This window comes from Pituophis catenifer, unplaced genomic scaffold (genome assembly GCF_029215685.1).
Source record: "Pituophis catenifer annectens isolate HBS135680 unplaced genomic scaffold, rPitCat1.0.hap2 SCAF_4, whole genome shotgun sequence".
Taxonomy (NCBI): domain Eukaryota; kingdom Metazoa; phylum Chordata; class Lepidosauria; order Squamata; family Colubridae; genus Pituophis; species Pituophis catenifer.
In genome coordinates, this window is record NW_027256884.1 from 107,005,778 (window position 1) to 107,029,456 (window position 23,679).

General features: G+C 39.5%; 2 protein-coding genes across 2 annotated transcripts in view; both read right to left on the reverse strand.

The window, feature by feature from the left end:
• LOC139317222 (cilia- and flagella-associated protein 337-like) overlaps positions 1-4,765 on the reverse strand; it is a 50,001-nt gene extending 45,236 nt beyond the window's left edge. The window contains exon 1 of the mRNA XM_070944219.1: positions 4,698-4,765. Coding sequence (XP_070800320.1) covers positions 4,698-4,765 — 68 coding nt within the window. The remainder of the gene's footprint in view (positions 1-4,697) is intronic.
• Positions 4,766-7,932: 3,167 nt separating this feature from the next.
• On the reverse strand, positions 7,933-21,994 carry TEX26 (testis expressed 26). Its single transcript, XM_070943867.1, has 7 exons — positions 21,809-21,994; positions 17,886-17,970; positions 15,110-15,272; positions 11,284-11,440; positions 10,472-10,645; positions 9,591-9,752; positions 7,933-8,039 (listed from the first exon to the last, which is right to left on the reverse strand). Exons 1-7 carry the CDS (start codon positions 21,945-21,947, stop codon positions 7,933-7,935), a joined length of 987 nt encoding a protein of 328 aa, XP_070799968.1. The 5' UTR covers positions 21,948-21,994.
• Positions 21,995-23,679: the final 1,685 nt, after the last annotated feature.

Here is a 23,679-nt window from a genome sequence, read left to right on the forward strand (position 1 = left end):
ATCATCCAGTATTATACTACTTGTTTGCTTCTGCACTCTGTATCAATTTTTTTTATAAAAATATATACTGCTCAAAAAAATAAAGGGAACACAAGCAGAAGACATCCGAGATCTGAATGAATGCAATAGCCTTATTAAATACTTTGTTCTTTACATACAGTAGTTTATACACTGCTCAAACAACTAAAGGGAACACAAAACTACTGTATGTAACGAACAAAGTATTTAATAAGGCTATTTCATTCATTCAGATTTCGGATGTCTTCTGCTTGTGTTCCCTTTATTTTTTTGAACAGTGTATATTTACTGTACTGATCTCGATGCATGTGCACCTTCTGTCCTAAACTTATGCTATTTATCTCAACCTTATCACTCTACTGAATAGAGGAGTAACTTTCCAAAAGAAAAGTTGAGTTGTTGAATTCCAGGAAGAGACATCCCTGAGCAGGCATCTTCAGGAGCTAAAACAGATCACTCTACTACATTTATGTAAAAGTACTTAAGCCAAGAGAAGTCAGAATAGGATTGGCACTTGGTGTAGACATGACTGGGAAGTTTCTATATTCCAGCTGGCCCAAGAAGGGGTTCCCCTAAAATGTTTTTCAGTTTTAACTGCAGAAAGGATATTTAAGTATACATTCTCCTGTAATTTATATTACTTTAATAAACTATTGGTCTCTTTGCTTTATGAATATTTTTATTGCTTTGAATCCTAAATAAATCTACTGGTATCCAATTGGCCCCTGGATGTCAGAACTCCTACTTCTTGGGAATGTAATACTTTTTCCCTTCTATTACAATTGAAAATTAATTTGCCAGTAATTTGGGTTCTTAGGATTTCTCCAAAGTCTTTGGGGAGCTACAGATTGCATCCCAAATGTTGTGACAAACCTACATCTCCAGAACATCCACCTCCACTAGAAAACAATTGAGCACAATGGATGGAATATATGTTTCCTGGCTTCCCAGGAAGAAATGTGCATTTCTTAATGGTTAAACATATGACAATAAATAAAATGATGTATAGAGGAATGGGCTGAATTCTCTTTAGTTTTGACTATGGTTTCCTTAGATCAGGGGTGTCAAACTTGATTTCACTGAGGGCTGCATCAGGGTTGTGTTTGACCTCGGGGGGAGAGGCAAGCTGTTGTGGATAGGGTGAGCGTGGCCAGCTTGATGTCACTTGTGTTGGGGGAACCCATGGTGGCCTGAGTCCTCTGCCAGCAAAAACAGGCTCCCAAGCTGTTTTCAGCTGCAACAGCCTCCTGCAACCCTCTTCCAGGGAAAACGGAGCTCAGGAGGGCCACCACAACCCTCCTGAGCTCTCTTTTCACTGGAAGAGGCACCGTGGGCCGGTCCTTTGCTGTTTCCAGGGCAGCCCTGTGGGCCAGTTCTAAGCATCCCCCAGGCCGGATTCGGCCCCTGAGCCTTGAGTTTGATACCTTTGCCTTAGATCAGGAGTGTCAAACTTGTGTCGTCATGGCAGCATCATGTGACGTATCAGGACTTTTCACTAAACCAGGGGGGACCGGGCCAGCATGTGACGCATCTGGCCTACGGGCCATGAGTTTGACACCCTTGCCTTAGATGAACCTTTTTAAATGCACAAGCCAGTTACCTGGCTGAAAGCCAAACTAAAAATAAACATACACCAGAGCTTTGTGGTGAGTGATAGTTTTAAACACTGTTCTCATGTTTTGTTTACTCTTCAATGTTGCTTGGTTACACTTAAGCTAATTGGAAAGCTCAAGACATGATCTTTGCTAAAATATCTCTGTGGTATTTCCTTACTGGAGATTAATTATTCAAATATCCTGGAAAATACAATAAACCAGACTATATAGAAATAATTTTAAAAAGACAAAATCTCCTTTGAGTTGAATGCCATGAACAGATCTGTATATTTTTCTTATTAATACTATCAAAGGGTTTGTCATTTACTTTTTTTTTTTAAGGCCCATATAGTAAAAGTTCTCATTCACTGTGATTAACTAAAGCACATCTGGTCACAGCACTAGCAAGAATATGAAATCCTAAAGTGTGGTTCACATATATGTGATATAATCATTCTATATAATAACAGTAACAGAGTTGGAAGGTACCTTGGAAGTCATCTAGTCCAACCCCCTGCTCACACAGGGGATTCGAACCACCAAACTGCCAATCTTTCTGATCAACAAGCTCAGTGTCTTAGCCACTGAGCCACCTAGTCAGGGAATAGTTTTGTTTATTCTTGCAGATACTTAACTGGGATGGGCTGGAGAGGGGAAGGTCTCATTTTATCCATATCAAAGCAACTTTGTCAGGCCTGGCTCAAAGCCATTCAATGATCTCCACTGGATATTTGGACTTAACATAGTTGAGCATGATATAGAGTTGAGCATGATATAAGCTACATATATTGTTTTCTATTGGTTCTTGAGCATCTCTGGCTGAGAATAGCTTATTGGACAAACCACGGGGTGGAATTCTGTGAAAAGAGGAATGTGTAATTTGTTTATATACAAAAGAGCAGAGGAAACCTAATGTAACCTTGGGACTAAGCATATTGTATGGGCCCAACTCTTAAGATGTATACATCAAAATGGATTATTTAGCCAAATTCTACAAAATATTGTATTAGGAACATCACACTTCATATCACGGTGGTTTTTGAAGGAGAAATGCTTATCCTTTTTGAAAGGCAGAGGATAATTCAAATATCAGGGGATGTTCACTTAGCCCTCGTGTTAATTAAAAGAGTTTTAGAAAATTACTGAACTTCTCCATCAATGAAATGGTGAAGTTCACAGTTTTTTAAAGGTAACCATTAACTGTGCCCATTTTCTGAATAATTTTGTGAGACCCTGAGACTTTTCAAGAAAAGAATGAATGACTAAACAAAATTAGACAGCATAGTCTAGGTTTTTTTTTTTTTAATTTGATTTATATGCCGCCCTTCTCCGGAGACTCAGGGCAGCTTACAATGCATTAAGCAATAGCCTTCATACTTTTATATATTTTATACAAAGTCAGCTTATTGCCCCCAGAAACTGGGTCCTCAATTTACCTACCTTAGAAAGGATGGAAGGCTAAGTCAACCTTGAGCCTGGTGAGATTCGAACTTACAGTAATTGCAGGCAGCTGGTGTTAATCACAATGCTATCAGTCTGCTGAGCCACCAGGCCCTGTAGTGGCGGCACAGTGGCTAGAATGCAGTATTGTAGGCTAACTCACTACTCACTGTCAGGAGTTTGAACCAGTGGTGGGTTGCCCCTGGTTTGGACTGGTTCACAAGAACCGGTAGTAAAACCGGCGGGAACCTCCGCCCACCAACCCGGACATCGTCAGGAAGCTTCTGCACATGCGTGCAGTCCCGTTGCGAACCGGTAGTAAAAGTAAGTAGAACCCACCCCTGGTTTGAACCTCACCGGCTCAAGGTTGACTCAGCCTTCCATCCTTCTGAGGTCAGTAAAATGAGGACCCAGATGGTTTGGGGCAATATGCTAACTCTGTAAACCACTTAGAAAGGGCTGTAAAGCACTATGAAGTGGTATATAAGTCTAAGTACTATTGCTATAGTAGTATGTTGCACGTATTGCAAGATGTCAATGGATAAGATCAGAGATGAGTTTCAGCAGGTTCTGACCAGTTCTGGAGAACCGGTAGTGGAAATTTTGAGTAGTTCGGAGAACTGGTAGTAAAAATTCTGACTGGCCCCGCTCCCATCTATTCTCTGCCTTCTGAGTCCCAGCTGATCGGGAGGAAATGGGGATTTTGCAGTAAGCTTCCCCTGAATTGGGGAGGGAATGGAGATTTTACAGTATCCCTCCCATGCCATGCCCACTAAACCACGCCCACTAAGCCATGCCACGCCCACCAAGCCATACTCACAGAACCGGTAGTAAAAAAAATTGAAACCCACCACTGGATAAGATTGTGTGACTGAATAACTGGCTTTTTTTCTTGTCCTAGAAAATTGTGATAGATCAATGGTGAGTGACAGCTCACCTCTTTAAAGGGTTCAGCTTATTCCTGAGTCAGAATGCCACTCCTGATTGAGATAAAATACGCAAGAGAACAAGATTTTCCCTCCTTACAAAAAGTGCTTTTGCTGAGATGTGCACTCTTAGCAGGAATCCTGCGAAAGTTATGTTAAATGTTATTAAAAATATTCCCTCTGCTCTGTGAATTTAATCACCAGCATGCCAGAAATTTAACATGCTTTTTTTTTGCAGGAACACAGTGGCTTTATTCTTAAGTTTCTCCTGTGAGAGTAAGCTTTAGGTTATGCCATCAGAAACTCCTCAGGGGACTGAAGGTGATTATAATGTACTGCATCTTCTAAAAAAAAAAAAAAAAAAGAGCTAGCAGACCATCCTAAGAAATGTTCACACTTTTCACTGAAGCTAAAACCACAGGTCAACTGTGCATACTGAACTCCTGGCGAGATAGAATTGAGGAGGAATCATTGCTAAGTAAAAGAAGCCATAGTGCCAAGCATAGACAATTATAATTCCTACACAAGGAGAAAAACAAACGCTAAACTCCAACAGCTTGGGTTCCTTGACAACCACAAAAGCTTTCCAAACATGACTGCCTTTGGCAGCTGCAACTAAATCTTGTTTTGTGTTGAAAGAAAAAAAAATAAAGGCAGCAATGTGTTTCTGTTTAATGTATAGAGATGTAACATCTTCCTTTCCATTATTGCCCCTTACCTGGTCAGCGTGGAGGTCTCTAACTTCCCAGAAGCAGAACTTGGTCGCACTTTTTTCCTCAGAGGCATTATGGAATCTGAATCGTTGTCTTCCTAATTCCAGTGGCTGAAATCTTGGATTTGTTTTTCGTTCATAAGGCAACAGCTTGTGCTTACTTTTATTCAGGAGCCTGGAACCTGCTGTTAGGTCTGTCTGCAATGCTCAGGTTACTGCAATCTTTGCACCTCCCTTAAGTCCCCAAACTTCAAAGGAGGAGAAGTCTGGGAATAGTCCTAGCTACTGGTGGAGTTGTCACATGTATTTCAGAACACACGTTTCTCAAAGTTATGACAAGTTTCAAGAAGAACTACAGCAAATAGTCAGGTACAATATATTCATACCATTTTGGCATCTTTCCGCAGATCTCCTGTTGCATTCAGTATGGATCAAATGGACCCAGATGTGCAACAGTTTATTGCATCATGCTGCACATCTCTGTGTTGGCTAAAGTTGGCAGGGGTTTAGACTTGGTCTGCACAAGCAGTCCAGAATGCAATAGTGAACCAATGGACATGTCTCGGTACCCTGATGTAATGATGCTTGTTCACAAACTGAAAAGATTACCAGTATGTTTCTGGGTGCAATTAAAAGTGCTGATGGTCATTTATAAACTCCTTCACAATCTGAGGACTGGATACTCGTGGGACCACCTCTCTCCAATTGTTTCTGCCTTTCTGATTAGATCTGACAGGTTTGCATTACTTAAACAGTGTCACCAAAAAAGTGAGTTGAAAAAAGGTGTGTCCACATGAGAGGTCAAAAACATTGTGCCCTTAGTGGCCACAAGGATACAATCAAAGCTCAGTCCTTTTATAGGCATTGTGACCTATGTAAAAAGTGGCAGGACTTCAGTCAATATCTGTGGCTTCCATCGTGACTTTTTGGACATCTCTCCCTCCAATGAAGGGGAAAAATAATTTTTATGAAAAATACTTGTGAGAAAAAAGCTACAAATCAGACGGTCATTTATACAAAACACATGTACAAAAATCGTCTGGTGAGCTCAGAATCTTTTAACGGGAACACAAATATGAAAATAGCTCTAAATGATTCCAGAATGTCCTTTTCTCTTTTGGGTTACACAAGACATAAGAATGTGGCTTTGAAGCCTTCCCCAGTTTTCTGAAGTATTGTTTGCTGTATTTCTGATTAAACAATCAGAAGTGGAGAAGTTCCAAAATGATTCATAAAAGACTTCTAGACAGAATATTTCAGAGATGAAGAGAACAGACACAAATGGGCCGCCAGTTTGGCAGGCCTAGGTTATAGTATACTAAGGTAAAGGTAAAGGTTTACCTCGCATATATGTGCTAGTCATTCCTGACTCTAGGGGGTGGTGCTCATCTCCATTTCAAAGCTGAAGAGCCAGTGCTGTCTGAAGACGTCTCCGTGGTCATGTGGCTGGCATGATTAAATGCCAAAGGTGCACAGAATGATGTTACCTTCCCACCAAAGGTGATCCCTATTTTTCTACTTGCATTTTTTACGTGCTTTCGAACTGCTGGGTTGGCAGAAGTTGGGACAAGTAATGGGAGCTTACCCCATTACATGACACTAGGGATTCAAACCGCTGAACTGCCAACCTTTCAATTGACAAGCTCAGCATCTTATCCACTGAGCCACCACATCCATCTAGTATGCTAGGATTGCACTAATTCTAGAGCTATGTAAAACATTTGAAGGGAGCATGTTGCACCAAACCAGCTTTCCTAGATGTATTAAAACAACTGGATATTGTCCCTCTTGCATTGCAGCAAAGCAGCTGTATTAGCTTTGTCCTGGTATTTAATTCCTTGCACTTCTATCTGATTAGAGCAGAGCATTTTATTTTTATCCTTCCCTATCCTCATACACATACTCAGCTGAATCTGAAAAGAAGTATTTTCATAAACATTCTAATTTGCATATGTTTTGATTAGGCTGTTATGAAGCACAGCAGGAATATTATATATTCTATCATAATGTCAAGGGTCTTAGATTTCTAATAGCAGGCTTATTTCCAAATAAGTGTGCAAGTGACTGTAAGCCTTAACTTCCCCTTCTAACTTTGTTCCATGTCCTTGGATGTATTTATGGTTTTCAATGTAGCTGAGTACTGAATTGACTGAAAATAATATAAAATAAACATATACAACAGAAATATTTTCTAATGAGGTTGTCTTGGGTTTTTTGTTTCTGGCCAGATTAATTTATAAAGCAATGAACATAATTAATATGTAAAAATAGTTCTTTATCTAGCAATATCTAAAAATATGGCTTCCAAGAAATAAAGAAGTTCATTGAAGAATGAAAATCTTGCAAGTATAGTTGATAAATTAAAATGGAGTGTTTAGTTGACCAAAAGTTAATGTTTAACCAGAGAAATGTTCACAGAAAATATGTAAATACCTAATGCCAGATAAAAATAGTTTTGCAATGACAAAAACACTTATGGCATTCAGTTTTTTCATACTCTGTGATGGTTCTTTTAAGATGATACTTCCTACTTTTACTTGTGCAAATGTAATTATTTAATTGTGCCTATATATTTTACCTATGCAAATGCAATTGTTTAATTTTGTCTTTTGGGGATTTTTCAACTGTTTTGGCATCAGTATTTTGGCTGGGTATTCTAGGGTGCAACCCTAACAAAATTGAAAAGCATCAGGTTGCAAAGAAAAAAAGAAGAAGCAATTTGTCAACTAAAACTCATCCATTTATTAAATTTGTAAGGTTAGAGTCCCAATTAAAATGTCTGATCATTATGTCAGTACATTTAAGCAAAAATAAGTGTGTGTGTGTGTATGTGTGTTTAAAATCTTTATTTAAAAATTTCTCAAAATTGCAACAAGTCAAACAAAGGTGTGAAATTAATGTAATTAATAATGTAATTAATTAATGTAATTAATGTAATCTCACAGCAGGATGAAAATCAACCTCCAGTGCAACTGGAATGGATTAAGAGTTTTGATCTGTAATATATCAAGCATACCACATCTTACGGAATAATAACTGAAAACTGCTTCAATTCACATTATATTGTCAGTGCTAGGGAACTAGTAGTGCCACTGCAGTCTTTTAAGATTTCTAAAGAAACTCTCAAGTATAAGAAAAGTAAATGTAGTCTTCAAATGGTTTACTATTAAGACAGATCATAAGGATATTGCATTTTGAAACAGCCACCCTTCCATTTTGATGAATTTCCTTCTGAAAAGTATCAGACGCATCTGATTGGATTTTCTTTTGACTTCTTTGATGAGGAAGGTCTTTGTAACATTCTGTCTCCACTGACTCTATCAAGGAAATTCTGAAGGATTATTTTTTCTGGAGAAAAATGGAAAGAAGGTTATCGCTTACATCTGAAGAGGCAGACAAAATATATGCCATTAATTATTTCTAATTCAGAGTATGGATTGGTTGCCAACAAGATTTGCCTAGATGAAAATAACTCTCTGTATTTAATACATATTAATCTTTTTTCTAATGCAAATTACTGAGGAAGCTTTGACAAGAATTAATGATTAGAAAGGGAGTAACATATTTTTCTTGTTGTGGTATATATACAAATTATTCCTCAAATCATGGTATTTGTCACAATGTGAGGTTTCTATTAAAAGCAAATTATTTCAGTTGGATAGTTTTCATTTAAACTGAAGTAGGAAAGGGCTAAAATTATAAAATTGTATTCTGACATTCACTACATTGCCCATTATTCCCTGCCCTTCCCTGACACATACTAGCTATTCAAATTTCTGTAATAATCTAAAAGCTTTGAGTCTCAATGAGGTCTAGTGGAGAACTATAATATAGTAATACTTCTCATATTAATACATTTTGTTTTCATATTCACCAAAGGGCTTCTGATTGTCAGGCATGCAGACATCCATACTTCCAAACAGAATCTGCTTTCCACTTCTGCTTCTCTTTATCTGTTCAGTTGGCTATCAAGGTCTCCATTAAGGGCAGATGATTCTACTGACTTATGTGTATCAAGTGCTCCAGATGCTAATATTGTTTTTCATTTCCCCAAAAGATTTCTAAGATCTTAAAAGGTAAAAGGTAAAGGTTCCCTTTGCATATATGTGCTAGTCGTTCCTGACTCTAGGGGGCGGTGCTCATCTCCGTTTGAAAGTTGAAGAGCCAGCGCTGTTCAAAGACATCTCCATGGTCATGTGGCCGGCATGACTGAATGCCAAAGGTGCACCGAGTGCTGTTACCTTCCCACCAAAGGTGGTCCCTATTTTTCTACTTGTATTTTTTACATGCTTTCGAACTGCTAGGTTAGCAGAAGCTGGGACAAGTAACGAAAGCTCACCCCATTACGCGGTACTAGGGATTCAAACCACTGCACTGCCAACCTTTCAATCGACAAGCGCCTTAGCCACTGAGCCACCGCGTCCCTTGTTCTAAGATCTTACAAGATGCATTAATATGAATAATTAGTTGTTGCTCAAGTATACTAGGAATTAATAATTCTGTGCCTGAAGATTCTCAAACAACCCATGTGACATTCGCGAAACCCAAACACAAATATATATTTAAAATCAATAGCTTTCAAAATCTTACTTCTGATGTCTCACATCACTTTATATGAAAATGGTGAACAGCTTTTAATATAAACACATTACCTTTTACAACATGCTTAATATTCATTTGTTGGGTCATGGTGCCTGCCATATTAAAAGACTGTTGACTCCTACCTTGTATGTTTTAGGTTTATTTAGGTAGGCAACAGATCCAGGTCTTGAAAGAAACTTTGGAAATGGAACAATTTAAAAAACATACTATGTAGATAGAAAGGACAATTACAAAGTCTTACCATATTCAACACATCAAGTCCTCTACAAAATCCCCCCTCCCCCTACAATCATCCACCTGGTTTAGGAGCTCTTTCCACATATTCTTTAATTTCTTCTGGATCTACAGAATTCAGAACTGATAGGATATCAAGGTAATCATCTCCAAAATCCTTCTGATACGTGGACAGATGTTTGCTGTGTTCATGATTCCAGATCTGAGCAATTGTCATTGAAGGCACTGTGAAGGCAAAGCAGTAACAGTCATGTCAAACTAGAATTCAACAAAACAGAGTATTGTTCACATTTTTAAATCTTTCTGTTTTTCCATGTCTCAAAATCTTATGCCCCTCCTTCATAAGAAGTGGCATGTTGTTGCCCATACACTCTATGTTCTCTTACAATTATAGGCCTTGAATCTTTGGGAATCTAAAACTGTACTTGTCCATTGAGTAACTGAGCAGAGTGCTACTTTATACCCCTTAAGATTGAAACTCTTGGAGTAATCCAAGGAGAAGATACCTGGGAGCATGAGGAGCAACATGGCGGACTGGTGATATTTTGCCAGGAGAGTCGGAATACTTGCACCATGATGTTGACTAGCATTCTTTAGCTCAGAGCTGGAGCACATATGTCTCTCCCCCCAGCACTTATTCTTCTGAAATTTGGTGACAAATCTGTATACAACCTCATTTCTCTCTTTCTTTCTTTTTATTACAATAAGAGACAAAATGACTCATCCAGAGTCCATGAAATTTAATGCAGAACTATTTCACACTCTAGGTTATAGGGTGAACATTGGCCTAAAAATCTGACCCTTGTGCATTCTGGTGAAGATCATTGTCTACCGCATTTGTGATCATTGGAAGCTGGAAAGAAAAATCTAACCATGGAAGAAAACACACCTACGTAGTTAATTTATGGAACTATGTAGCTGAGCTGTAGAAACACACTGCTTACCAGCACCTTTGACCGGAATTTTACGTTTTGCATTACACCCATACTTCCAAGTGAAATCCATTAATTCCGGTGCACGGATTTGTGGCTGATAATGGCGCCTGACTTCAGTATCTGGGGGCTTTGGGAGTAATGTTTTCCAATCTGGAGGGACAGCAACATCGTCCCTTGGAGCACCTGAAAAGATTTAATAATAGAATTATTGTGAAAGGAATGGGGAAAGGGGTATTAAGTAAAAAGCAAATAACAGAAAATTATTTCAATTGCAGTTTTAAATACACTTGAGAGTAAATCCTATTAATCTGACCAGGGCTCAATAGCAATAGCACTTATATACTGCTTCCCAGTGCTTTACAGCCCTCTCTAAGCGGTTTACAGAGTCAGCATATTGTCCCCAACAATCTGGGTCCTCATTTTACCGACTTCGGAAGGATGGAAGGCTGAGTCAACCTTGAGCCTGCTGAGATTTGAACTGCCAAATTGCAGGCAGCCGACAGACAGCAGAAGTAGCCTGCAGTACTGCATTCTAACCACTGCGCCATTGTGGTTCTATTCTCAAACTGAAGGAAGGCACCTTACCAAATACCCTACATGTAATTCACTATAAATTCACCATATAAATGTTCAATGCATGACTTCATCCGAAGACCTCTATTTTCCATGTTCTCCAAGGCTGGGGTTCTGTGTGCGGTTACTTTTTATAATCTCCGACTTAATCAGAATATTTTCTGGGGATGTTTTCAGCTTTGAGTCAAAACTTTTAATGGGCACTTCATCACATATTTCAAGAAAGGAAGGAAAGCCACAATGTTCACCTGGTTGCATTCCTAAATAATCTCTTGTGTATACTGTTTTGTACTGCTTCTTTAGTACCTCCTCCAAATCTTGTTTACTAAAAGGTTTTGTCCATGGTGAAAAGCTATCTGTAGGTAATGGTGCTTCTTCTCGAGGCAGTTGCCATATTAGGAAGCGCTAAAAAAATGGAAAGAAAAAAATGATAAAGAACAAAAACTTTTTTAAAAGAAAGAATCCATCCAATTGTGCTTTCAATTATCTTTTTAAAGCAATTTAATTTTTTGTTATCTTTGTAAAAGATGCCTCTGATCACAAATATTATTTATATCTTCCATAGCGCTGAACTGCTTGTTTTAAATTTTTATCAGTAAAAGGAAAAAAAGCTGCCAAAGAACATGGTGGCTGGACATCATCAAGGCTGATACCAGCAGGACAGTGGTGGGTTGCCCCCAGTTCGCACCCGTTATATAGAACCGGTAGTAAAACCAGCGGGAGGCCCCACCCACTGACCCTGATGTCATGAAAATGCTTTTGCGCATGCGCAGAAGAGTGCATGTGCATGCGAGCGAAGTGAGTGCGCGCGGCCCCGTTGTAAACCAGTAATAAAGGTAAGTAGAACCCACCCCTGCAGCAAGAGCATAGAGCAACTCAAAGAAGTAGTGCATGATTGGAAGTCGTGAAGAGACCTGACCCCAGGAGTCAGAAGCAACTGAATGGATAACATCATCATCATCAATTGAGCACAATTGTATAAGAATAGCAATTTCGGGCCACTGAAATCTTTTTTAGGCAGAGAATCTTGTTTCTAAAAAGCTTTCCTAGTTTCTTTCCTGCCCTTCTTAAACTCCACAACTGCTCCTATTTCCTTTGGGGAAATTTTCATATACCATGTATATCTGTATACCGTGAAGCCACAAATACAATTTTGTACTCCAGTAAAATAACTGGTGAACGATTGCCTAGGTACATATTCAGCATTATAGACAGTCCTTGGGTTATACCAGCAATTGGAAACAGAATTGCCCTTGCTAAGCAATGTAGCTGTGAAGTGTGATGCCATGTGACATCGCTCAGCAATGGCAATCCAGGCTGTCCCAGTTGATGTCATAATCCAAGACATGTGGGTCATTAAGTGGAAAGTGGAGGAATTGCTCAGGAAGGACTCTGGGGAGAGGTGGGGAGGGGAGGGCTAGAACAGGACACACACGAGTCAGGGAAAGGGTGCCTGGTGTGATGTGAGCTCAGAAACACCAGGAAATGAGGGATCAGGGTGCATGCAATTACAGGGAGGATGTGGAAAGAGGATGTGGGTTATATGTGTGCATGTGTGCAATTGCAGGGTGGCCAAGAAAAGCGGGCACAGTATGCATGCGATCTCAGAGAGGACATGGAAAGAGCATGCAGAGTGTGTGCAATCACAGGGAGACCATGAAAAAAGGGTACAAGGTGCGTGCATGTTTGTAATCATAGGAAAGCCATGGAAAGATGGTGTGGGGTGAAACAGGCCAGAAGACCGTATGGAGTGTGTGCATGTATGAGATCACAGGAAGTCCATGGAAAGGATGTGGGGTCCATGCATGCATGTGTGCAATTGAGGTAGATGGTGCAGGATGTAGAATTACAGTGAGGCCATGGAAAGAGGATGTGGAGTGCAGGCATACCGTATTTTTCGGAGTATAAGACGCACTGGAGTATAAGATTCAGCTTAGTTTATGGGGAGGAAAAGAGGGGAAAAAATCTGCCTACCAGGTATTCATCTGGCTAGCATCCTTAGTCTGGTCAGCTTCAGCACATTAGTTTGCTGGTTTTTTATCCCCTGCTTGGGGATAAAAAACAGCTTCTAAGGCACAGCTGAGAGGAAGCAGCAATGAGAAAAGCAGGCAAAGGGGGGGTGGGCAGGGGTGAAATGCTCCCAGTTTGGACCGGATCGCCCGATCCAGTAGCGATGGCAGCGGGTGGTTCGGAGAACCGGTAGCAAAAATCCCTCCCCCCCCCATGCCCAGCTGAGCCGCACGATCATCAGAGGCTATTTTTTTTTACTTTTAAAAGCATTTTTTCTACAACCTCTTCCGATGAAAAAATGCTTTTAAAAGTAAAAAAAAAAAAAAAGCCTCCGATGATCGCGCGGCTCAGCTGGGATCATCAGAGGCTTTTAAAAGCATTTTTTTTCTGCAACCTCTTGGCCAAAGAGGTGGTAAAAAAAATGCTTTGAAAAGTCTCTGATGTTCCCAGCTGAGTTCCCTGATCGGCAGAGAGGCATTTTTAAAAGAGCCTCTCTGACGACCCCAGCTGAGTTCCTGATCGGCAGAGAGGCTTTTCAAAGCATTAGAAAAAATGCTTTGAAAAGTTAAAAAAAAAAAGTTGGCCATGCCCACCCAGTCACATTACCCCACCACCAAGCCACGCCCACAGAACTGGTAGTAACAGATTTTACATTTCACCCCTAGGGGGGGAGAGATTGCTTCACTCGGCTAGCACCTAGTTAGGGCTGAAAAAAAGCTTCTAAAGAACAGCTGAGAGTCAGAGCAAAGCACAGAGATCACTTCACTCGCTAGGGCCTTGTTAGCACCTCATTAGGGTTGAAAAAAAGCTTCGAAAAAGCTACATTCGGAGTATAAGACGCACCCAAATTTTCAGCCTCTTTTGGGGGGGGTGGAAAGGTGTGTCTTATACTCCAAAAAATACGTTATGTGTATGCAAGTACAGGGAGGCCGTGGAAAGAGGGCAGGGGTGTGTGCAAGTGAAGGGGGATGCAGTGGGTGCAAGTAAAGAAAGGCTCGGGAGGGATGCTTAACCCAGTGACCTTTCCTGTCAGCTTCCCCATTGATTTTCTAGGGAAACCGGTAGGGAAGGTTGCAAATGGGAAGGATCAAAGATTGCAATCATGAGACTGTGGGGATGTTGCAATAGCCATCACTTCAGGGGAGTGGTGATAAATCCCTTAATTCAGTATCATCAAAACTTCAAGTGGTTGCTGAACGAATGGTTGTCAACAGACTTGCCATAAATGATGCTAAGCATTTAGCTGGCTCTGTGTATAGAACAGAACAGAATAGAATTCTTTATTGGCCAAGTGTGATTGGACACACAAGGAATTTGTCTTGGTGCATACATTCTCGGAGTACATAAAAGAAAAGATACATTTGTCAAGAATCAAAACACTTAATGGGAAACAGTCAATATAAATCTTAAGGATATAATTTTTTGTTAAAAAGCAGTAAAGTTTGAATGGAGAAAGGTTTTTAATTTTTTTGCCCTGAGTTGTAATTCTAATCGGGACTGAAGGCTTCCTACTTGGTGGAAATATCATTAGACTCCATAAAACTCAGTGATAAATAAATACATATAAATTTGGATACAAAATTCAGGCAATGCAAAGCAATAAAAATACATTCTATGCAAAGCGTAATAGCAAGAGTGGAGCACGCTATTAAAATAGCTGCATCCTTTGCAAGGCTCACATCGCTGTTTTGCACATTGTTCACATCTCTAGGAGTGGATGGATGTGTGTATACAGCCACTTCACTCTACTGGGACTTTTCAGTTCAGTGGAAATGTTGTCTACAGGTGCAAATTTAAGTGCAGAAAACAAGAAAGTCTTTGAAGCATATAAACCTGGCCTGCAAGCAGATCCAGCTGTTTTAACACTTCAAAGAAGAATAATTTGACATTTCAAATGCTTTTCACAACTCTATTAAGTATTTCTTATAACTAAGCCTTCCCTTTCCCATGATATCAACTTTGAACAATGATTTCAAAACCAAGTTATCATATATCCAAAATCATAAAAAATTAAAATATGAAGTATAAGGCATGTTCTTGAAATAACAATAACTTGAACCCTACTTCTCCAGGTTGAGGATTGTTCCTGTCCTTTACTGTCACAAAGCCATTCGTTATAGGCTCTGCTTTGGAATATGGCTTCCAGCAGAATTCATCTCTGTAGATGCTTTTTGCAGTTGGTTCATCTACTTGAAAGGGAATGACGTGTCCCGTCCCGGCTCTGGCACTGCAAGAAACAAGACAATGGCAACGACAATGCAATCACGTACCTATTATCTCTGAACCTGCAGCTATCTCTAATTCTACTCAACCTCTCTTTTCAATAAAGTGTATCTATATATATGATATGAGCTCTTATTAAATAAATAGGCCCATAAGAAAATGGCTTGATACCAGTGGTGGGTTGCTCCTGGTTCGGGCAAACCGGTAGTGGTGGCGGTGGAAGGCTCCGCCCACCCACCCAGACGTCATCAAAAACGTTCTGCGCATGCTACCGATAGCGAACCAATAGTGCCAGGATTTGAAACCCACTACTGCTTGATACCATAAGTTTATCTAGGTTGTTATTATCTTCATTAGCATTCCCCCACTTAACTTTTCTGGTGTGTTGGGATTTCCCACTCAATATGGCCATGGGCAACTGGACTAAAGGATGAAATATTGGCAAACCAGATGACCATGATCCAGGGAATATAACACCATGACAACTACCCTGATATCAATTGGGAATCAAATTCTGTGGGAATTATTGAATACAGATTATGAAAGGATGGCAATAACTGGGGCTTGTTAACTTGAGGTAAAGGCAAGTAAGGAAACTGTAGTCTATAAAATTATATGCTGTAAAAAGGAGGGGTTGTTAGAATATGGACAGACCCATGAAACTAAATGCAATAATAATATTCAAGTCTGATAAAAGGAACTATTTATACAATATAAAGGGTGGAATTGGGTGAAACAGAGTGCTAAATGAACTTCTGGCCTATTCAAAGGTCTCTATTACATTCTTTAGGAAAACAAGTGATTGGCAAGATAGGCGTACTGGTGAACCATTCTTTCATTCTCTTCTATAGCAGATCCATATCATGTATAAATCATAAGATCTGCAATCAAAAGATACATAATAGTTGGACTGTATATAATGCTAAGTCACTATACAGGCTGTTTCCATCTAGCTCAGCAATGTATTGAACTGATCTTGTTTAGCAAACCCTAAATTAGAACATCTTGGTTTAGTGATCTATACATAAATACAGCTATGACTTTAATTTTTTTCTAGCCAGCCTTGAAATTAAAAAAAATGTAATTTTGTTGACCCAGAGTTTTAATAGGAAAAAAATATTATAACAATGGATTTTGTCTTGTGAATTTCTTAAAGGCAGAGAATGGTCACTACAGTAGTAGATTTATTCTTTGGCTTCCAGTTGGTAGCAGATAATTATTGAAACAGCATTCTCTGGGGCGTGAATACCCATTAGGATACAAGGATACCTTATCTATGAGGCCAAAATGTTGGCAATAAAATAGCCTTCTATCTGTCTTTCTGGCTTCCTATCAATAACACTTGATATATATTATAGCAACAGAATCTTCTATAGCAGAGAATTAGTTGAAGGCTAAAAGCATATTTTTGTGGAATATATATCTTCTAGAAAACTAATTTAGGAGTGGTTATCCTACTTGATTTATTTATGCTCTATTTATAATGTATAAATAACTCTCTTTTCCAAAAGAAATAAATCCAGGTAGGCCATATTTTGAACATTTGACCATTTGGGAAATTGGTAAACCTGTGAATATACTGTAAAGTTTGTATGACCTATTACAATGTTTCTTATACCTGTATATATTTGCAATAAATGATATGAAAATACTATAGATATTTAATACCAATTCACGGTAATCAAAAGGTATTTGGGGTGAATGTTAAAAATCTAGCTAATGCTATTTGCAATGGCATATTACATGAAAATAAGATGGTCCAGATTCTGGAAATATGTATCATGGAAAAATTCATAAACTGAGGATGTTTCTGCCTCAAGAGGAAGTATAGAATCAACATCCCTGACTAAAAAATTGTCAACCCTAAACAAAATATGTTCCACTAAAGAGTAAGGACTTCATTTCCAATCATATCCTAGTTATAAAGATCTAGAAGAGCATTATGAGTTTTTGATATTCCCTCCATACTGTAATTTATATTCTTAAACTAGATGCTTCTATTCCAGAAAAATAATTCTGACTGAAAATATGCTTCAGATTTGGGAAAAAAAAATACCCTGAATTTACAGATGGAGGGGGGATTACATTTTATGTGGATTTTTGGTTGAAATAAATCATGTCTATCATGACAAACAGCAGATGTGAGAGGGTAATCTTTGGCAAGAAATGAGCATGGCAATCTGATACTACTCAGAACCGGTTCTAGACGGGGAGCTTATGTGGCATATTTTCCTTCAGCAGAGAGGTGGCTTAAACCCACTTTAAAAAAACACGAGGGATGTATCAGTTGGATCCTGAAAATATTAATTTAACCTACTTTAAAAGTTTAACATAGGGGGAAATTGCAATTACACACTAGTTTGGTGGGAAAATATAGATAAAATAGAAGGAACCAGAATTATTCTCAGTCTAAATAGTCTCCAGAACATATAAAACATAATCAATCTTAAAGCTACTCTCCTTTTCCATATATACATCGTATGCCATCAGAAAAACAAAACACAAAAGTTTTAAGAAACAGATTAATAAAAGAACATGAGAATGTTTCAAAAGAAGTCAATAAACCAAATATGATTAAAAAGTTTAAATCAGTTACGGTAAATTAGTATATTCTTACCAATCTGCTTCAGGGTCTGTTGTAGATTTAAAGACAAAATCATGTTTCATTGTCGATTCATAAGGATCCCACTTTAGTCTACCTACTAAAAACAGTATGTGTTAAGTGCTAGACATTTTACATACTCCCTAAGGTTTCTTGTCTTACTAACCAAGAATGAACAAAATGATGGTTAGGCAACAGATCTTTCGAAAGAGTTTTGGCAATAATTTGGAATTACTTATAAAAATAAATGGCAGATTGGGTGGGGAATCTGGATCAGGTCTCTGATAGACAAAGATAACACTATCTGTCTCCATATTATCATTTTCATCCAGTTCATTTCTCTCCCACCCAAAGGTACTATTTACTTTTATCACACTAATAATAATAATTCAACAACTTCTTATAACAGTAAGAACTTATCTATCACCTCTCTCTATATATATAAAAAGAAAACACTTACAGTTTAGCGAATTGAAGAAAATCTCTTTTCTGCATTTCTGTTTCTCATAGTCAACTGGCAATTATAGAACCTTTACCACACAACATTCAGGCTTCTCACCTGACTTGTTTTAAAGTAACGGTATCACAGAAACTTTCTTCTCTTCATCAAAGTGATATAAACTCATTCATTCATTCCGTTCATTCATTCATATATATTTCTTTCTAGCATTTTTTCACAAATGCAAGGTCCAAATTTGGGGAGGATCAACTGAGTATTGGTTGCATCAGAAATTGACTGACTGGCTTGTTGCCCGAGCTTGATATTATGGGCTGAGAGAGAATGACTGGCCCAAAGTCACCCAGCTGATTTTTATGCTGTATCTCCTAACTGTACCCAGAAATGGAGGGGGCAGGGTGTTAGGATATGGTTTGAGCCTAACAAGTTGTCCAGGCAATATATGTGTTCTGTGACTTTAATATGAATATGTATTGTGTGACTTTAAAGTTTTCCTGCTGATTCATTGTAATGCTGAGTCATGCTGTAATTATATAATCATTAGTTGTGAACGTATTTAAGAAAGGTACTGTAACTATTCAGTTGATGATAAGCTACCATTGTGTGTGGAGTTGCTATCCATTGTGCTATCATCGGTTGGATGGATCTGCTACCATCGTGGTTTGTGAACCAGAGTGAGTTTGTTATTCTAACCAACTACTGTTTGTGTGCTAAGAAGATTTTGTATCACTGGACTGATTTAACTGGCAAAGACTTGGATTTGTTTAAAGACTATGAGATTGTTTTTTCACTATAAAGTAAACTTTTGATAAACCAGTTTGCACATCTTATTCATTGCTCTCAGCAACGTTTCTCTGTGCTCTACACTCTGCTGGTTGGTAACACAACAGCAACATCCTTAACACAGGGTGTAGGAAAAACTTATGAAAATGCCTCACAGAATGCCACAATAAATGTGTTCTTCTTTAAAGTGTCACACATATCATGATTGCTTTTGTAAGAGTAATCTAAAACAGGAAGAGCTCCAGGTTTTCCTTCTCTAACCTGGGATCTTGCAATGGAATTGCAGTGACTGAACTCCCTTAAACTAGTAACCGCTCCAATTTCAGAACACTCTTATGATCCCCATTCGGAATATACTCTTTTTGTTCCGTTTGGCTTATTCTCTTCCCCTGCACTCATCTGGCACTTCGGGCCAAAGGCAAATACAAAGCAAATTCAAATTTTGTACCTTTTCTCCACTGTAAGCATTGCTCGGGCCCAGAGGTTCTTGTTAAAATGCAGGCCTCATAGTTGACTACCTCAACTCCACTGCGAGAAAATATATTTTGGGTCAAATATTGCACTATGCCATTGTTTGTGGAGTCACACTTGGTTAGAATATAATTATATTCTAAACCATCAACAAGATTTGGACGCTCCCAGTGCCTATGTGAATTCCCCCAATAATTTAAGTTCAACTCAACAAATCCACATTGTAACTTTATACAAAGGTGCACAATCTGAATTCATAGAGCTTACATCGGAATCCTCAAAGCCTTGAAAATAGTGCCCAAAGACCCTTAACAATTCTTATAAAATTGTAAGTGTTCATGCGACACAAGGAGAAAATTATTAAATTTTTCAGAGAAGCAATCATATTACTGTAATTTTAAATAAAATTAAATGAAATTATTTTTTTCTTGGCCCACCCACTACTCAGCATGCTTCTGAAGCACAAATGTCTGGAAAAAGTTAAACACTATTAACTTAGTTCAATGTATGAATCTAGACAGTACAACAGAGCAAAACGCTTTTCCTGTCTTAGTAAGCCTGAGTTATAAGACAAAAACAAACTTGGATTCTGCATCTAGCTTACTCAGGAACAAAAAAGCACAAATGATCAACTGCTGAAGGAGCCGTCCAGACTTATAGTCATTTGCAACAGGAAGAATTGAGGAAGCCCTACATAGCTGCTCCTTCAAAATGTAATGCAATAAATACAACCACTGTACTGTACTCAACAGTAGCCCATACTATACTCAACTCAAAAAGCCCATTTCCTGAGCTTTTTATTTTTAAAAGGATCTTCTGCTAAAAGACTTCTGGGTTTCTTCTTCAATCATGGAAAGCAATATGCAGCTTTTTCTTGCTGTTTTGAATAACACCTAAAATATCTGTTTTAAATCACTGAAGAATCTGTTCCATCTTTCCTTTCAAAAGAGCATAAAGAGGCATTCCCCATCAGGCATCTTTGAGGAACAATAGCCCCAAAATCACCTGGTGAGCTTTACTGGTGAGCTGGGCAATATTGAACTAGTTCTTGCCTGTTACAGTACAGCAGGGGTGTCAAATTTGTGACACCACGTCGTCACGCGACATATCACAACTTTTTTCCCCTTCGCTAAACTGAGGGTGGGCTTGGCCAGCGTGTGATGCATCTGGCCCGTGGGCTGCAAATTTGACACCCCTGCCCTACAGGTAGTCCTCAACTTACAATCATTTGTTTAGTGACTGTTCAAAGTTACAATGGCACTGAAAAAAATGACTTATGATCATTTTTCACATTTAGGACCATCGTAACATCATGCGATCAAAATTCGGATGCTTGGCAACTGGTTCATATTTATGAGAGTTGCAGTGTCCTGGGGTCATGTGATCCCCTTTTGTTACCTTCTGACAAGCAAAGTCAATGGGAAAGCCAGATTCACTTTACAACCACGTCACTAATTTAACAACTGCAATGATTTAGTTAACAACTATGGCAAGAAATGTAAAAGTGGCATTCACTTAACAACTGTCTTGCTTAGCAACAGAAATGTTGAGCTCAACTGTGGCCGCAAATCGAGGACTACTGTATAACCACACTGAGAGGTGTAACACGTTGTTCTGGGCCTTGCTTTAACCATGAATTATTGAACAAAATCCCAATTAGCTTGATGGAAGCATAACAACCCCAAATACCCCAGCCTTATTGTGACACATATTGTGAAACAAGCAGTTGAGTGGCATCATTTTGCTTTCACTGGGACAGCCGTTTCTCTAACTTGAAAATTTTAAGATGGGTGGACCATCTTCCAGAATTTGGGGAATTCTGAGAGTTGGTCCTCCCATCTTGAAATTGCCAAGTTGGAGAAATGCTGCCCCAAGAGATAGGACAGGGCTCTTTCTGCCTCCAAATATCTGAATATTGGAAGACTGTGATTTAGTTTTGTCGTCGTTGTTTTAAAACCCAAATGCTCTGTTATAAAAGGCAGAACGTAAACAAAAACTGTGGGGGGCGGGTTTGGGGAGGGGGGCTTGGCCTCATTTCAGTCCGTTCCATTCCGACCCTCGCCTCCAGCCTTCGTCGTATTCGCAATGTTTCCTCGCCTCGAGAGTTTAAGGGCGCGCCTTCCAGCTCTCCAAGGCGCAGACATGCTCCAGGTAGCGGCGCTCGGATCTCCTCAGGCCCCGTTTGTTTCTTCCCTCCCTCCAAACCGGCCAAGAGTGGGATTCTCACCAGCAGGCGGCGGCGGCGGCGCCGTTCGCGCAGACCTGGGTCTCCATGGTGGTGCGCCTGGGAGGGACGCGGGAGGCGCTGGGGCGGCCCCATTAATCGGGGGAAGGAGAGCGCTCTTGTCGCGCTCCGGCAACTGCATGCGGGTGGGCTAATCCAACTCAGCCTCTTCTTCCTGGCTCTCCGACCGCAAAGCGATAGCTCTGGAGCAGAGAAGAATTGGAAATGGAGACGAGGGTGCGTAGGGGGGGGGGGGGGAGCCTGTCCTGTCACCAAGCCGCTGGCAAAGCGGGAGACGCAATAAACGCCTGTCTGCCTGCGCCCAGACCTGCTTGTTGCCCAGGCACCAGTTTTGCGATTGTGACCCAGGGAGCGAGCAGGCTGCACCTTTCTCCCGCCGGCTTGGCAAAGGCGCCGGGGACTGACCGCGATGGGGATGGTTGAGGCAAAGCAAAACTGGGTTGGGCATTTTAGGCCAGCCTGTTATTTAAACCAAGGCGACTGAGTTCCTGGATTCCATCCAAGGACCAAGGGAATGGGGGCACCTTCTTCCCCAGTTGTGTGCGCTCCCTGCCCTTAATTCCAGACTGACTCCAGAGAGAATGAGAGAAAATAAAAACAAAGGAATGGGGTGTATGCTGAAAGAAATGTAATAAGACACTAATGCATGGATCCTTGAAGGATTGGCAACCTATTAGTGACAAAGGGTCTCCTTTAAAATTAGGGGGGCAGAGGGCAGTAAAGGGGGCACTTCTCAAACGTGGTTGGGTTGTTGTGGATTTAATAAGACAAACACAACTTTTGGGTTAATCAGAGACAAATTTATATATTGCGCAATAGGTTCAAAGCTCTGTACATGAAGCCTTGAACAAAGACAGAAATTAGGTACAATGGTTTTATACCCTTCTAGACAAAGGATTCTGTTAACTCAGCAATTCATATGGTCATATACATTTATCATTTTTAATTGACATTTCCTAATTACAGAGTTTCTTTGCAAAACAGTTATAATTCTTTTTGTAGATTACTGAAGCATAGATTCAAATCATCTTCTGACGATAGACAACTTTTAACTCATGTAGATCCCCTTGACCTAACCAACCTTTAAGCTGTATGTCATTAGAATGTTCCTTTCTTCTGACAACTTAGAGGCCTCCTAGAGGAACCAAAAGGATTTTGGCTGAGTTTGTACTTTTTCCAACCGGATGCATTGCTTTTTAGAATAGAGTGAATAGAAAGTTATCCAGTGGTCATCTATCAGAGCCCACTTCATTACATTAGGGTCTCCCCCCCCTTATCTGTAATGAACGGCTGCTATTTATAAACTGCAATATCAGGTTAATCATTCCATGGCTTCAAGGAGCTTTCTGCATTTCTTTCCTTCTAGTGAGTTTGGATTTTTTTACAGCTCAGATGTGTGCTGGTGTTTTTCCAATTTCAATGTTATGCTCTAGCTTTCACTGTCTGTCTAGTGAAAGTGGCACAAAACTCTGCTTCTAGATTTTCAGCCACTTATACTCAGAAATAGTATAATGTATAGTCAGAGGCCTGACCCCCAAGGACCACAACAAAGGATGACTAGTACTTAACAATTGTCCTTTTCTTATGATCAGATAAACTCTCTTTGGAGCTTATCTTTATATAGACCCCACAGCAAAAGTAGCCAAACATAATCTTGCCTAGTCTGAGCAATCTGATAAAAGTACAAAGACTCCTGTGGCACCTTAAAATAGAATGGAGTGTTGTCTGGGAAAGGGGGATTATTTAACAGTGGAAAGGGGCAAGGAGGAGCACTTTATATGGAGAATGTTTTAAGTTTGCAATGCCTTAGTTATGTTGAGATTCCACTGGGTTCTTTTTTCTTTCTTTTGTAG

Excerpts from the sequence above, each read along its gene's own strand:
- TEX26 (XM_070943867.1), bottom strand. The coding sequence starts at position 21,947 with ATGCAGTTGCCGGAGCGCGACAAGAGCGCTCTCCTTCCCCCGATTAAT. Across the intron at positions 11,441-15,109 it reads ACAATCCTCAACCTGGAGAA|CGCTTCCTAATATGGCAACT; the intron begins GTAGGGTTCAAG and ends CCATTTTTTTAG. Across the intron at positions 8,040-9,590 it reads GGAAAGAGCTCCTAAACCAG|AAAAAATAATCCTTCAGAAT; the intron begins GTGGATGATTGT and ends ATTTTTCTCCAG.